Source organism: Schistocerca cancellata, chromosome 6 (genome assembly GCF_023864275.1).
Source record: "Schistocerca cancellata isolate TAMUIC-IGC-003103 chromosome 6, iqSchCanc2.1, whole genome shotgun sequence".
Taxonomy (NCBI): Eukaryota; Metazoa; Arthropoda; class Insecta; order Orthoptera; family Acrididae; genus Schistocerca; species Schistocerca cancellata.
In genome coordinates, this window is record NC_064631.1 from 551,093,758 (window position 1) to 551,111,359 (window position 17,602).

The following is a 17,602-nucleotide window of genomic DNA, read 5'->3' on the forward strand; positions in this document are numbered from 1 at the left end:
ATACCTGATGCTCAGGATCTTGGCATCTCTCAATACTCACAACGCAGCCCTCTCACCGTCATCGCGATGCCAGCACCAGAACAGACGCCACCAGGAGACGTGCCCATGCAGGAACCGGAGGACCATCCTCTGTCAGAGCAAATCTACTCACCTCCTCCTCCAACGGACGCCGACACATCGCCCATGTCTCCTGTCATATCAACTGGACTTGCTGCAACGGGCAGATTGGTGCATGGGGCCCCAGCAGATTCGACCCCTACGTCTCCTGTCATCTCGACCCATTATCATCGGGGACACTTCCGTCCGTACAGGAAGCCTCCTCCTCGAGACTTTACTACGGCAAGTCAAACAATGCCTATGGACGTTAGCCATCTCCAGGACACCTCCATCAAGACCAGTGCAACAATTTCAAAGTGGGGAAAAGTGTTGTGACTCGCCGATCATTCAAAGTGCCACCACGCAATTACGGGCGTCCTCTACGTGCGGCGCTGTCTGCCAGCCATGCAGCAGCTGCGCCACCTAAGCGGCCAGCCGAGCAGCGGCCGCTAGACTGGGACTCAGTGCTCATTCGAATGCTAATGTGTACACATGTCTAACTTGTCAACTTACTCTGTGACTTATATGTGTTGTGTCGTTCCGAAATATATGTGTTAAACTTGAAGTTCTAACAAATACATTTAAAACTTTTTTCGCAAAAAGTTTGGAAACACTGTTTGTCATGAGGAATTTAGTTGCTTTAAAGTCAGCCTTGTCAGCTCAGACTGCCACCCATTAAGGAAGATTAAAGAAAGACCAGCCCCTCACCTCTAGACCAAACAGAAACCCTCTTCACCCCTACAGCCAGAATCTAGCTGTGAATAATCTGGCACACATGGGAAGCCATGGAATGATATGTTACAGGGAACTTTGCCACTAAATTTTCTCATACAAATATTCTATTCTGCCAGAAAAGAATACTACAATTCAACTGAGAAAGAAATGGAAGCCTGTGTCTCAGTGATTAATGAAAATGCAAAAATGTGTTGGTTCTGTATTTCATGAGCCCTTCGTCAGAATTGGTGTAGGTGAAAAGTTGTAACTGATATCTTTAACAAGTTGAAGGTTATTTGAGATAAAAAAGTTAGGCATCTAAACCTGTACAGTTCTTCCCCTCATTTTGACAGAGCAGTACTTTCTGTACTGATGTTCACTTCGTGCATCAGAATCTTTCCAATGAAATACAAAATAATTGTTAAAGCATTGTGTATGACAGTGAAAAAGATTAATATCAGTGAAGAAAATATGGTCTAGTTCTGCTTTTCAGTTATGGAAATTAGCAGTTCGGAAGCCTAAGGTTTCATAACTGTAGTTATTCTGTAAGCCATTACTGTAATTATGGATTTGTCTACTGAATTTTCGTAAACGATGTAATTCAGTTTCAGTTACACAAAGCAATGACTGATCAATTTAGAAAATAATGTAATTTACCTTCTGTCAACTTCTTCACTCTGCATTGATTGTTTTAATGAGGGCTTGCAGTAAAAAGTTTTGGCGTTAGACATGTTTACCTTATCTTGGAACTGATATAGTCATATTTATCCTTTTATTCTCCACTGTTTCTTTCTTACAGGCTATGCATACATACCTTATTAATTTTTAAATACTTTAAGATTAAAAGAGACTACTCATCAAAAAACAGAACCATTGGGTCACCGATAGGCACACACAAAAGAAAGAAATCTTTCTAGCTTTGGGATGGGCTAGGCATGTAATGCATGATTGTAGGAGCTAATGGGTAGTGGCACACTCTCAAGGTGATGTAAGGACCTGAATTTTGAGGGAGTGACAGAATATAGGAAGGGAAAACCATTGGGTGGAGGGTGTGGGAACAGTAGGTTACCTGAGATTGAGGCCAGGATGATTACAGGGGCAGAGTATGTGTTGTAAGGATAACTCCCATCTGCACCATTCACAGAAGATGGTGGTGGAGGGAAGGATCCAGATGGCCTGGGTTGTGAAGCAGCCATTGAAATTGAGCATGTTGTGCTCAATTGCGTGTTGTCACTAGGTGCTCAATTTTGTAGTGGAGTAAGAGATGCCGGGTCTTCCACATTGGTCTGCCATAGGGATATGATCCTTGTTGCAAGAGACTGTGAGTGGGAGTGGCATAGGGATAGACTACAATGTTGTGTAGGTTAGGTGGATGACAGAACAGCACTTTGCAGTGGGAAGGATCTCGGGTAGGATGTCCCTCATTTCAGGGCAGGATGAGAGACAATTCTGTTGCTCCAGTCCAGGTTGATACTGCATGACGAGAGGAGCACTCCTTCATAGCTGGTTGCTAGGGGATGGTGAGAGGATTGAGGACTTAAGAGGATTTTGCATGGGAAATCTGTTTGTGGACTAGGTGTGGGAATATTGCCTGTCTGTGAAGGCCTTCATGGGACCTGCAGTATGCTCAGCAAGGGTGTTTCTGTCACTGCATCTACATCATCCACAGATGGATAGGTGGCATTGGAGGGATTTTTTGGTGTGACAAGAATGGCAGCTGTTGAAAGGCAGGTTCTGTTGGTGGTTAGTGTGTTTAATGTGGACAGAGGCATGGCTGGAGCCATCAGAGAGGTGGAGGTGAACATCCAGGAAGGTGGCACATTGGGTAGAGGAGGAGCAGGTAAAGTGGATAAGAGAAAAGGACTTGAGGTTTTGAAGGAATGTGGGTAGGGTACGCTGATCCTGAGTCCAGATCATGAATACATCTTCAGTGAACCTGACCAGACTAAGAGTTCGGAGTTGTGTGAGGCTAGGAAGATTTGTCCTAGATGGCCCATAAACAGGTTGGCACAGGAAGTGCCATACGAGTGTCCCTGACTATGCTGTGGACTTGTTTGTATACTTTCCTTTCAGTGGAAAAGTATTTGTGGGTCAGGATAAAGTTCATAAAGTGTACAAGGAATGGGGTAAGGGGTTTGCAGGCTGAAGAACAATGGGACATGTAGTGTTCAATAGCAGCAAGGCTTTGGGCATGAGGTATGTTGTGTACAGGGAGATGGAATCAACAGTGATGAGTAAGGGACCAGGAGGTGAAGGGGTGGGGATGGTGGAATGTTGGTGAGGGAAGGGGTTAGTAACTTTGAAATGAGAGGCTAGATTTCAGGCATTTAGTTGGAGGTATTAGTCAACAACAGAGGAAATTCTTTCAGTGGGAGCACATTAGCCAACTACAATGGGGTGTCAGAATTGTTGGGTTTGTGGATTATGAGAGCATGTAGAAGGTGTGTGTGTGTGTAAGGTGTTGTTGGGGTGAGGAAGGAGAAAGACTCAGGATAGAGGTTCTGGGAAGAGCCTATGGATTTCAGTATGGACTGGAAGTTGTGTTAAACTTCTGGGATGAGGTCACTATGGCAGATGTTGTAGGTGGATGTCAGACAGTTGGCAGAGGCCTTCTATCAGTTAGCCACTGCTACTCATATCCACTGTGGTGGACCCTTCGATGATGATTATGTCAGAATCTATTTTCAGGCTGTGTATGGCTGCTCTTTCTTTTGGTGAAAAATTTGTGTATTTAAGAAGGGACCCGGTGGGGCGGGGGAGGGGGGGGGGGGGCGTGTGTATGGTGAGGTCAAGTTGGAGATAAGGAATTCCTGGAAGGTGATCAGTGGGTAGTTAGATGGGAGGGTGGACGTTCACAGAATTTGTGAATACAGGGTTTGAATAAAAAGTAATGATACTGATTTTTTTACTGATGCGACTGTACTTCACAACGCTTGCTCACCAGGGGGGCACAGCATGCCAGTCGCCTGCAGGCTCTTGTCTCGGCAACATCGTTTGATGAGTGGACACGTCACAAAGTCATTGGTTGTGGCACAACATGTAGCAAATGATCATCAATGTTATGCCATTAAGTTTTGTGTGAAACTAGGAAAATTGGGTACAGAAACGTTGGATGTGAGTCGGCAAGCCTATGGCAATGATTGCCTGTCGAAAGCTCAGGTTTTCAGGTAGGTGAAGAGCTTTAAAGAGGGCTGCAGCAGCGTCGAGGATGAGGAACACTCCGTACGCCCATCAACTAATAAAACTGACAAAATCATCGACCGTATGCGCATTTTATTGAGCACTGACCATCAGATGAGTGTCAGGATGATAGCAGATGACCTCAGACTGATAAAATGACAGTGTGCATCATCATCACCAAGAATTGTCGATGAGGAAGATCTACACAGAGATGGTCCTGAAGATTTTATCAGATGTTCAAAAGCAAGCACATGTGGACGCCTGCCAAGACAATCTCCATAGCCTTGAAGCTGATCCGGAATTTTTAGATAACATTTTCACCAGAGACAAAACCTGGGTGTTTCAGTATCACCAAGAGACAAAGCACATGAGTGCCAAATGGCACACTACAGCATCCCCACATCCAAAAAAGGCTTGCATGACCAAATCGAAGGTGAAAGCCATGCTGTTGTGTTTTTTGACTTCAGGGGCGTGGTTCATCATGAGTTTGTGCTCTGAGGCCAAACTGTCAGTGGGGCTTTTTATTGCAAAGTGCTCAAGAGACTGAAAGCCAGAGTCCACCGCATGAGGCCAGCCATCACTGATGATTGGAAGCTGCATCATGACAACGTGCCAAGTCACACCTGCTTCATGGTGGCCAGCTACCTGGTCAAAAAAGGGATTCCAACGATTCCTCAGCTCCCCCTACAGTCCCAATGTGGCCCTGCCAGACTTTTTTTTGTTCCCCAAACTAAAACTTCTCTGAAAGGACACTGTCATTGGACCCTGGAGAAGGTCCAAGCTGCCACGGCGAGGCCATCTCGGATTCAGCATTCACGGCAGCATTTGAAACATGGAAATTTTGCATGCAGTGAGTTGTTGACTCTCAAGGGCCATACATTGAAGAGTAATAAGTGATTCTAGTGATATATACAATAAATTTTGCTTCAAAAGCTCAGTTTCATTACTTTTTATACAAACCCTGTATGTGGCAAACTGAACAGGGCAGCTAACCAGGGTCTGGATGCTATGAGGGGATTGTGAAGGGGTTCACTGTGAGTAGGATGGGTGTTGAGGAATAGTAGTGCCACAAGGTGGGAGTAGGATGTGAAGAAGTTGGATAACTTAAGGAGATGATGTCTGAAATCCTCCTCCAGATGATAGAGTGCAAGGATTTCTACTTTGCAGATGTTGCATATGTAGCAAGGATTGCACAGTACTAGTATCTTGTGGAGGAAGTTGAGGTGGTTCTGGGATGCCTGTGCCATGGAGAAGTGTTTCTGCAGTACCAGGTTTTTGCAGTATAGAGACTGGCAGTATCTCAAAAGGTGAAGGTCATTGTGAGAGGAGGGATGGGCTCCGTAGGAGGGGATTTTTATGGTTACATTGTTCTAGGGGGATTCCATGGCTTAAGCATCATTTAAGGAACGGGGAAAGGAATACTTTTCTGAGCTGGTGAAGAAAGATGGAGCAGGGTTCATTAGGGAAGGGATGGTGTTAGAAAATTTGAGATGATGTGGGGAAATGAGCAAGTGAAAGCATTAGTTGGTTATAAGAGAAACTGAATAATATAGCATGAGTTCAGGGAGTGAAAAACAAGGAGGAATTGTGCTGGGAGCAATAGTATGGTTTAGTGGTTTGAGGATATTTGATCGCATTTCAGTTATTATCACATGCAGTAAAGAAGAAGGAAAGACATAAAATTCTGATAGGAGCAATGAGTGAAGAGGGGTGGGCGGATTCAGTAGTTAAATGTAGTGGTCAGCTGTTGGAAGGAGTTATAACTGTGATCTGGTGGACAGACAGTATGTAGAACAGAGTGCTTCGCAGTCGTAATGGCTGCGACCAGTGCTATAGGGTGTCATAAAAATCGCACATCTTCATGGTAGTTGGCAGTGATGAAGCTTGTGCATAACGATGTCAAGTGAGAAACTGTAGGACAAGATGCAGATGGCCAATACAGTAAGGCTAAAGAGGATGTAGATTATAGATAGTAACAAAGGAGGCATGCCTTTTGTGGCACCCTACAGCACCAGTCGCAGCTGCTTCAGTAGCATGTTAGGCTGTTCTACGTACCACCCGTCCACTGGATCACTGTTATAACACCTTCCAGCAGCTAACCTCTACATTTAACATCAAATCTGTCCATCCCTCCTCACACATGGCTCCCAGTAGAATTTTGTGTCAGTCCATCTTCTTTCCCACATGTGATGATAACTTACATGCAACAAAATATCCTCACGCCACAAAATCATGCTATTGCTCCCAGCACAATTACCTTCATTCTTCCATTCTCTGAACTCATGCTGTATTATCCATCTCCCATTATAACTAACTAATGCTTTCATTCACCCATTTCCCATGCCATTTCCCATTTTGTAACACCATGATGGACTCCTAATCCATCTTTCTGTGCCATTTCAGAAAAGTGCCACTTTCTTTGGCTAAAACCCAGTACTACATACTATTCCTTAAATGCTGCTTAAACCATGAAATTGCACCTCAATGGCCAAACCATAAAAATCTCCTCCTCTGGATTCCACCCTTCCTTTCACAATAATCTTCAGCTTTTCAGATTCCATCAGTTCCCACCCCTCACAAACCTGATACTGAAACAACTCTCCATGGCACAGGCATCCTAGAACCACCTCTACACCCTAAAAGAGATACTAATACTGTGCTATCCTTACCACACACACAACATCTCCAAAACAGGCCCTCTTGCACTCAAACAACTGGAGGAGATTACAGACATCACCTCCATAAGTAGTCCAATATGTTGACATCCTACAGCCACCTTAGGGAACCAGTATCCATCAACAACCATCCTGCTCACAGTGAACCCCCCCCCCCCCCAACCCCTCCCTCCCCCATAGCCCCCAGCCCCTGGCTAGCTGTGCTCTTCAATTTACCACATCCTACAAAACTTCCTCTTGGCACCCTTCCTACACCCACAGAACACAAGAAAACCCAAAACATTGTTATTAATCTTTCCACCAAAACATCTGTTCCACAGAAGTCTGCATTCTATCCAAAGGCTTCACCTTCACACGTACTCTCAAGTTTAACCATGCTGGACTTGTAAAGGATCTACTACTCTTCTCCTGATCCCTACAATTCGAATACTTCTTTGCCATCAATACCCCCACCCAAAGTCAACCTGATCCCAACGCTGAACCATGGCTCTCTCTATCCATACCACCTTCCAAGTGTGACCCTCCACTTTCCCATCTAACAAAAACCAGGTTACCTTCCAGGAATTCCTTACCTCCAGCTGACCTCACCATCCTTCCCCAGGGCCCTTCCTAATAACACTAACTTTTCAACAGTAGAAAGGATAGCGATACACAACCTGAAAACAAATCCTGGCATAATCATCCTCCCTGTAGACAAACGCTCCACCACTGTTGTGGTGAGTTACAGTGACTACCTGACAGAAGGCCTCTATCAGCTGTCTGCCATGTCTGCTTACAATGTCTGCCACACTGTTACCATCCCAGAAATCCAACATAACCTCCAGTCCATATTGAAATTCATAGGCTCTTCCCAGAACTGCTCCTTGAGTCCATCTCCCTCCTCACTCCAACTACACCATACACACTCACCTTCTACATGCTCCCCAGGATCCACAAATCCAACATCCTTGATGTGCCATTGATGCTAGCTATTGTGGTCCACTGAAAGAATTTCCACTGTTGTAGACTAACACCTCCAACCAAATGCTCAAAATCTAGCCTCCCATTTCAAAGTTACTAACTACTTCCTTCACCAACTTTTCACCATCCCCACTCCTGGATCCGTAGTTGTCACTGTTGATGCCACCTCCCTATACAGTAACATCCCTCATGATCATGACCTTGCCAATCTCAAGCACTACTTCTGCTGATGTCCTTCAGGCTCATTCCTCATACAACTTATGAACTATATCCTGACAAACACTTATTTTCCTTTGGAAGGACAGTAAATAAATAAGTCTGCAGCATAGCATGGGTGACTGAATGGCACCTTCCTCTGCCAACGTGTTTATAGGCCATCTAGAGGAAACCTTCCTAGACTTGCAAAACTCCCAAACCTTATTCCTTTTCAGGTTTATTGATTATACCTTCATGATCTGGACTAAGGTCCGGGACACTCTATCCACAACCCTTCACAGCCTCACAACTTCACACCCATCTGCTTCACCTGATCCTTCTCTACCCAACCTGTTACCTTCTTAGACATTAGCCTCCACCTCTCTGATGGGTCTGTCCACACCTCTGTCTGCATTAAACAAACTGACCACCAACAGTTCCTAAATTTCAACTGCTGACATCCTTATCATAGCAAACATTCCTCTCCTACCACCTACCCACCTGTGGATGACATATCTGCAGTGATGAAAATTCCCTTGTCCAGCATGCTGCAGGCCTCACAAAAGCCTTCACAGGCAGGTGATACCTCCCAATCCTAGTCCACAGACAGATTTCCCATGCCATATCCTCACTCCATGCCAATCCTCACACCACCACCAAGAATCAGCTACAAAGGTGTGCCCCACCTTGTCACCCAGTATTACTCTGGACTTTTAACAACTGAACAATATCCTCTGCCACAGCTTTGATTTATCTCTCAGCTCTCATCCTGCCATGAAATGACAGACATCTTACCCTAGATCCTTCTGACCCTTCCTAAAGTGGTGTTCCATCACCCACGCAACCTACATAATGCCCCAGTCCATCCCTATGCCACTCCCACTTGCAGCCCCTTGCCATAGGAACATATCTCTGTGGTAGACCAAGTGCAAGACATTCCCAATCCACCAACCCAGCACCTCCTGTCAAAAGCAACCATGCCATAAACCAACACTGCTGCAAACATTCCACAGCTTTACGTGTTGGTATTACTAGCAACCAGCTGCCCCCCATAGTGAATGGCCATCGCCAAATTATTGGCAAGAACAAAGTTGATGAGCTGGTGACATATCAAGCAGCTGACCACAACATGCTCAGTTTCAGTTGCTGTTTGACAACCCAGGCCATCTGGGTCCTTCCCTCCGTCACCAGATTCTCTGAATACAAAGATGTGAGTTATGCGTATAGCACATCTTCCACTCCCATAATCATCTTGTCCTCAGTCTCAGATGACCCACTGTCCCCACACTCTCCATCCAACAGTTTTCTCTTCCTCTTTTCTGTCACCTTCTTCCAATTCACATCGGCACAGTGCCATCAGCGTGTACTGCTCCCCACTAGCCCCTACAATAGTGCTTTACATGCCTAGTCAGTGTACCAGTGCCCCCTCCCTCCCACATTTACAACCGGCAAACCTACTAACTCCCTCCAAGAAACTAGCCACCCACCACCATTCCCTCTCTCTGCCTCTCACCTCCCTCACCTTCTGTCCCATCCCACCTGACACCACCCCCATCACTACCAGTCCATATTCCAAAATACAGCATTGGCACTGGCACTGTTAGTCCAGCCAGCACCATGTAGAAGTGTGTGTGTGTGTGTGTGTGTGTGTGTGTGTGTGTGTTTGTGTTTGTGGGTGGGTCGGTGTTCAAAGGGTAACTCCAAAAACAAGCATGTTTTCTTCCTTTTGCACATGCCTTTTGACAACTCAATGCTTCTGCTTTTCCATTATTGATTTTATTGGTTATTTTGTATTAATTGTTTGTCACGTACTTTAAGCTGCACTTGAAAGTAGTTTCTTTTTGCAGGTTTACACAACAGACAACAGAAATGCTTGGGTGGATTTTTATCAGTTGCCAATTTTTTCTCCAGATGGTAAAATGATGGTACTGGTTGATGCCCATGAACAAGACAACAATGCTGGACATTTTAGGCATGTCACACTGGTGCAGATGAAACAGACCCTTCCCATTGCTAAGCCACTGACAGAAGGAACCTACTCAGTTGTTGAAATTGTTGACTGGGACCCATATTTTCACAAAATGTTAGTATCATCACTTTGAACACTATATAGTACAGTGTCTGTACAAATACCATCAATGCTACAACTAACTGAAACATTTACGTACCTTGTTACATATTTTATTTTTGCTTATAAATTACAATTACATCATTTTAACAGCTGTCATAAACATCATTATCCAGTAGCTGGCCTCAATTCTATATGTTATTTTTGTAGCAAAGTGATACTCTAAAGTATGTGCCAAGAAGAGTACTTGAATGTTGAGATCTTACATTTGATGAGCAAGTCTGTCATTCAAGTATGTTTCCTGGACTGACTCAAATTCTCATTGCCACTCTATGATTCCCTTTAGGTATATGTGAGCTTGGTCACTTCAGTAACTAATAAGATTCATGAAATCCTTATTTTGTGGTCATGCACATAGCACCCAAGATTGTGTTCTAGCAGACAGGCAGGCTGTTAAAAATGCCTTGCAGATGTGCTACTCCCATGGAGGGAAAACTGCTACACATACAAGTTCAGAAATTAAGATGGAAACATCAAATCACAATGAGAATTTGTGTCAGTTGGTCAGTCCAGAAGGTCTGCTTGGATAACAAAATGTTGTGAGTCCTGGTCCTGGCACTAGTTCTCATGTTTATCAACATGGTCACCACAATAAATGGGAAGCTATGTAGAATTCTTATTTTGTGTTAAGTCAATAACTTTGTAGTAATAGTTGTAATCCACCTCCAGTTTTGCTTCCTGTCATACAATACTTTGATTCCAGATGTTACATGCCTTTTCTTCTCACTTTTTCCTGAATTTACTATCAGCTGTCTTAATAGAGTACAATACACTTAAGACAGAATTATATTTCTCTTCTGTATTGTCTGCTTGGTATTCATTCACTCACACATTGTGTTGTGTAAATCACATCATGGACAAAAACTTTCAGGAATGTGGAATGGAGGCATTGTTTCACATTGCAAATAGTCAAAGTAATAATGGCAAAATGAGTTTCTCTCATCTCTAGCCAAATGCTACAGCCATCAACAATGATGAACTCATCACTCCCACAACAGGTCCAGCTTTATCAAAGTCTCTGAGATGGTTCCAAAATTTTTGGAGTAGAGTGTGTTTGTCGACAACACTCACTGCAAGATTTGACAACTTGTTCAATAGCTGCATCAATAGCAGGCCAGTAAATGAAGGCACAAGCAATGTCCTTCATTTTAAAGATTACTAAATGAGATGCATGTAGATGATTCAGAAGAGCTGTACATAGTGCGCTGGGAATGATGGTGATACAGTGCTCAAACATTAAATGGAAAGCTGCCAGTGTATATTAATGTCTTGTATCTAGCATGTGCCAAGTTATTTTCTGCCTTCGGCCATTGTACAACCAATGGGTGTCCCATTTGACAAAATACTGACTGACAAAATTTGTCATGACCTGGTGTTCAAGTTTTGTTGACATGACTGATTGATAGAGAGCTTCTGTGTGTTCAACTAACTTCAAGTTTCCATTTTATGCACAATATTTTGATGAAAAACCCAATTTCCTACTGTTACATGTACTCACTGCCTGATCTCCAACCAGAACATGAACAATTACTGATGATGTGCTTTGTTTGTGACTTCAATTCCTAATGCCCACTCTGCTCTTTGATCCTCTTTTGTGTTTCAGAGCTTGCACTGATATTCCATGGAACACATTCCATCAGTGTTTATTAGCTCTAGAAGATGTTACGTCTAGTGAGGTCTTAATAAATTGAGTGACAGACTCCAAGCCTTGTTTAAATGGAATCCTCCATCTTTGTTTGTTAAGTTTTCTAGAATCTTTATTTTGATAGATTCTTCACTTACATTTTCCCAGAAACTTCAAATTTTCACCCTGACACTAGCCTCATTTTATTTTATTTCAAAATTATAGTCAAGTCAGTGCTTGGTGGCAGCTGATTTGCTTGGTTGTTTTAGTCACCCTGTATAAGACATGCCACAAATGCATGGAATGTGGTACACACCTGGCTGTCTGAGACCTTTAGGGAAGAATTTTATCTTTGAAACAGAGGAAGATGTGCCAAGAATCATTTATCTCCTTTATGGTGGTCCGATATCTCAAAAGACTGGTAATTCCTGTGGAAACATGACATCACAACTAGACAAGAAATAGCTAATTATGGGTAATGGTTTAGTGAACAGCTTCTGGTCTTCTTCTTCTTTCTTTCTTTCCTTTTTTTCTTTTTTTTGACACAAAAGCAACAGACAGAATTTGCATTGAACTTCACCAGACTGAATTCTGTGTCAAAATAGAAGTGGCAAGGATACATAAAATGGGTAATGATTTCTCTAGATGTAGAATTTGTGCAAGACACTTTTACCTATATCTATATCTACATTCATATGACTACTCTGCAATTCACAGTTAAGTGCCAGCACAGTGTTCATTGAATACCTTCAAGCTATTTCTCTACCACTCCACTCTTGAACAGTGTACAGGAAAAGAAAACACTTGAACTTTCCTCTCAAGCTCTGATTTCTCGTACTTTGTGATGATTATCATTTTTTCCTGTGTAGCTGGGTGCCAACAAAATATTTTGGCATTTGGAGGAGAAATTAGTGATGGAAATTTCATGAGAAGTTCTTGCCACAATGAAAAATGTCTTTGTTTTAATGACTGCCACCATAATTTGCATATCATATCTGTGGCTCTCCCCTCTCATTATTGTCTTTGTTTCCCATTCATCCAGCAACAGGCTGGGTTGGGACATTTATGTTACTGCTCCACTTTCCTCTGTCTTTCTGCCATTCTTCATCTATAACTGTTTTGTTTCAGTCCAGATTCCTTCTTCTCGAATTCATTTTTACTGAGTCAGTCCACCTCTATCTAGGTCTCCCTTTGCTCCTTTTCCTCAAACTTGATCTCCAACATTTGTTTTGGTAGTCTTCTAGCTTCCATTCTCTTTACATGTCCAGTCCATATGAACCTGTTATTCTCAGTTCATTCATTCAGAGTTTCTACTCCAGTTTCATTCCTAATATCTTCGTTTCTCTCTCTGTACCTCATTGCTGCCCTTAACATACTTTTTAGGAATGCCATGTCACTGGCTTGGATTCCAATTCCTTCTCTTCTTGTCACTGTCCAGGGCTCTGAAGAACATGTCAGCCTGGGTGTAAATTATGTCTGGTAAAGGACTTTTTTACACTTCATTGGCACCTTGCTTCCCCAAACAAAGCCTGTCACACACTGGTAAGATGCATTACCCTGTTGTACCATTTTGCTAACTTCGCCTCCATTTTGCATTCTCTATTATCATATTCCCCTATTTCACAATAATAGAAAATGTGCTGCCCTTCTTTGAACTTTTTTAATGCCCTCCGTCCATCCTATCTGATGCAGATCCACACTACCCAGCGATATTCCAGAAGAGGACATAAAAATGTAGTGTAGGCAGTCTCTTCAGTAGACCTGTTGCATCTTCTATGTGTTCTGTTAACAAATTGCTGTCTTTTGTTCACTTTCCCCACAACATTATCTATGTGATCATTCCAGTTTAAGTTATTTGTAATTTTAAGCCTTAAGTATTTAGTTGAATTCACAGCCTTTAGATTTGTGCAATTTACTGTGTAACCAAAATTTAGCAGATTCCTTTTAGTACCATGTGGATGACCTCACAGTTTTCATTATTTAAAATCAACTGTCACTTTTTGCACCATACAGATATGTTGTTTAAATCAATTTGTAATTCCTTCTGATCATCTGATGACAATACGAACCTGTCAGGGTAGTCGAGAACGCTAATGTGCTGCTTCCTGGACTCGGGTAGGCGCGCCGGCCCCGGATCAAATCTGCCCGGCAGATTAACGATGAGGGCCGACATGCCAGCCAGCATGGATGTGGTTTTTAGGCAGTTTTCCACATCCCGCTAGGTGAATACTGGGCTATTCTCCATGTTCCGCCTCAGTTACATGGCTTGGAGACATCTGAACACTTTCACACTTTTCCATGGATTACACTCGACACAGACAGTGGAGGTACACTAATTCCATCCAGTGAAGTATGGGGTGGCGGCAGGAAGGGCATCCGGTGACCCCTTAACCATTAACATGCCAAATGTGATTAATGATGGCTGACCCTACGTAACTGCAGAACAAGGCTCAAGCGATAGAATAGAATAGAATGTGATGACATTACGAGATGGTAAATGACAGCATCACCTGCAAACAATCTGAGAGAACTGCTCAGATTGTCTCCTAAAGCATTTATATATATTAGGAGCAGCAGAGGGCCAATAACACTTGATTTAGGAATGCCAAATCTCTCTTCTGTTTTACATGATGAGTTCCCATCAGTTACTACAAACTGTGAGTGTCCTGACAGGAAATCATGAATCCAGTGGCACAACTAAGATGATATTCTGTAGAAATGCAGTTTGATTAAAAGTCTGTTTAAGGGATGGTGTTGGAAATCTAAAAATGTCGAATCAGTTTGACATCCACTGTTGTTGTTGTTGTTGTTGATGATGTTTCTGCTGCTGCTGCTGTTGCTGTGGTCTTCAGCCCGAAGACTGGTCTGATGCAACTCTCCATGCTACTCTATCCTGTGCAAGCTTCTTTGTCTCTATGACCTAAATCTTTCTGTTTGCTGTATTTATACTTTGGTTTCCCTTTACGATTTTTACCCCACACACTGCACTCCAATATTAAATTGGTTGTCCCTTGATATCTCAGAATCTATCCCATTAATTGATCCTCTCTTCTTCTCAGGTTGTGCAATAAATTTCTTTTTTCCCCAATTCCATTCAGTACCGCCTAATTAGTTACACAATCTGTCCATCTAATCTTCAGCATTCTCCTGTAGCATCACATTTTAAAAATGTCTGTTCCCTTCTTGGCTAAACTGTTTAATCATCCCTGTTTCACTTCCATGCAACACAAATACTTTTCACTCCACACAAATTCTTTCAGGAACGACTTCCTAAAACAAATTTCTCTTCTTCAGAAACTCTATTCTTGTCATTGCCAATTTACATTTTATATCCACTCTACTTCTGCCATCATCATTTATTTTGCTGCCCCAATAGCAAAGTTCATCAACTACTTTAAGTGCCTGATTTCCTAATCTTATTCCCTCAGTATGACCTGATTTAATTCTTTTTGTTATTATTGGCATTTATTTAAATATGTAGTGTACGTATCCTGGATTATTTTCTGATAGTTAATGACATTTACCCAAGTTTATATGAGTATTCAATGAACTGTGGACAAAGCCCGACGAACAGGCATTACATGCATTGAACAAAAATGATAGTGCATGAGAATGGCTAGTTTCTAGCTGAAATCTAGATCTGCCAATAAAAATTCCAAAGGATGACTGATGGCTGAAATCTATTATTTACAAATTATTACTATTGTTATTATTATTGTGTTAACTTTGAGAACATCAGTTGCATGTAAATGTACTCAAAATTGAAATGAAACGTTTGTATTTGTGTTTTTAGTTTGACTACAGTCCATTATCTTTGTTTTACTTTTCTTGATTTTCATCTTATATCCACCTTTCAAGACACTGTCCATTCCGTTCAACTGCTCTTCCAAGTCCTTTGCTGACTCTGGCAGAATTACAATGATGTTGGTAAACCTCAAAGTTTTTGTTTCTCCTCACTGAAATTTAGTTCCTACTTCAATTGTTTGTAACTGCTTGCTGTAACACTGTCTCACTCCTTTCTCAACCACTGCTCCCCTTTCATGCCCCTTGATCCTATAACTACCATCTGGTTTCTGTATAAATTGTGAATAGCCCATTGCTCCCTGTATTTTACCCCTGCTATCTTGAAAATTTAAAAGATAGTATTCCAGTCAACATTGTCAAAAGCTTTCTCTATGTCTACAAATGTTATAAACATAGCTTTGCTTTTCCTTAACCCATCTTATAAGAGAAGCTGTAGGGTCGGTATTGCCTTGTGTGTTCCTACATTTCTGCGGAATCCACAGTGATCTTCCCCTGAGATTGGCTTCTACTAGTGTTTCCATTCTTCTGTAAAGAACTTGTTAGAATTTATATTTTTGCATCCATAATTTATTAAACTGATAGTTTGGTAATATTCACACCTGTCAGCACCTGCTTTCTTTGGAATTGGAGTTACTACATCCTTCTTGAAGTCTGGGGGTATTTCACTTGGCTCGTACATCTTGAACACCAGATGTAAAAGTTTTGTCATGGCTGGATCTCCCAAAGCTATCAGCAGTTCTCACGGAATAATACCTTCTCCCAGGGCCTTGAATCGACTTAGATCTTCAGTGCTCTGTGAAATTCTTCTCACAGTATCACATCTCCCATCTCATCTTCATCTACATCCTCTTCCATTTCTGTAATGTTGCTTTCAAGTTCATCTCCCTTGTACAGACCATCTGTGTACCCCTTCCAGCCTTCTGCTGTCCCTACTTTACTTAGGACTTGTCTCCCATTTGAGCTCTTGATATTCATACAGTTGCTTCTTTTATCCCCAAAGGTCTCTTTAATTGTCCTGTAGGCAATATCTATCTTCACCCCAGTGATACATGCTTCTTAATCCTAACATTTTTCCTCCAGCCATTTTTACTTAGCTATTTTGCACTTCCTGTCAATCTCATTTTTTAGACATTTGTGTTCCCTTTTACCTTCTGTATTTGTTGCATTTCTATATTTTCTCCTTTTATCAATTAAATTCAGTCACTAGGTTTCAAGCTTCAGTAAAACACGGCCAATCATGGAGATTTTGTTCTTTCAAATTTGGTGTGCTTCTTTTGTTGCTTCCACAACAGTGTTCTGACCTGTTATGTGTACCACAGGGGTGATTATCATCTCTTATTAATATATTTGGTTCATATCTCTCAATTGTTGTCGATACTATTTCCTTGAATTTGAACCACGTCTTGTCCATGCTCACATAGTCAGTTTGGAAGGAGTGGAGACTGTCTCTCAGGACAGTGCCAAGAGAATTTTTATCTGCTTTTTTAAATAGGTACATATGTTTTGCATTTATTTTTGGTAGATTTGGATGAGACTGAAATTAAACTTCAATCTTATGTTATTTAAGGCAATTATTGTCAACATAAAATGTCAGTATAAAATGGCATCCATATACATAACAGAAGAATTTTTTGGCAACTCATACAATTATCGTGCCTCTTTGTCAATCAGAGGATATTGCTGTTCAGTAACAGTTAGTACATGGTTGACAATGGCTATTGGGTGTTCATGGTCATTCTTAAGTTCATGTGAGAAATCAGCACCTAGTCATATCTCACTTGTGGCTATTGTTAGCACTAGCAGAAATGCAGGATCATATAACATCAAAAATTGTAGAGAACCCAGTGTATTCTTGACATCATAATAGGAAATTTCTACAATTTTTGTACACCTGAAATTGTCTCTAAGAAGTAAATCCCTCAATGGGCTGATTCTTTTTGATATGTCTGGAATAATGAGAGAGTAGCATGTAGCTTTGCTTATGAGTAGTTGTAATTCTTCATCTGCAGTTGGCATTAACAGACATTGCCTCAGTATGTTCAGCTGGTTTTTGTATGTTACTGGAAACCATTTTGTGACCCAGGAAATTCATTATAGAAAGGATGAAGCTAGATTTTTTTGTGGCTGAGGCAAGCTCATGTCATCACAATCATTCAAATGTCATATCAAGAACTAGCATTAGGTTTTCAAATCCCTCTGCAAATAGCAATATGTCATTGAAGAAAT

At 41.8% G+C, this 17,602-nt stretch overlaps 1 protein-coding gene across 2 annotated transcripts in view; it reads left to right on the forward strand.

Annotated features, from left to right (window-relative positions):
• The window catches only part of LOC126190848 (venom dipeptidyl peptidase 4-like), a 290,630-nt gene that overhangs the window by 245,053 nt on the left and 27,975 nt on the right, over positions 1–17,602 (forward strand). For both annotated transcript variants that reach the window (XM_049931436.1, XM_049931435.1), the window contains exon 10: positions 9,668–9,903. In XM_049931436.1, the coding sequence (XP_049787393.1) occupies positions 9,668–9,903 (236 nt within the window). The remainder of the gene's footprint in view (positions 1–9,667; positions 9,904–17,602) is intronic.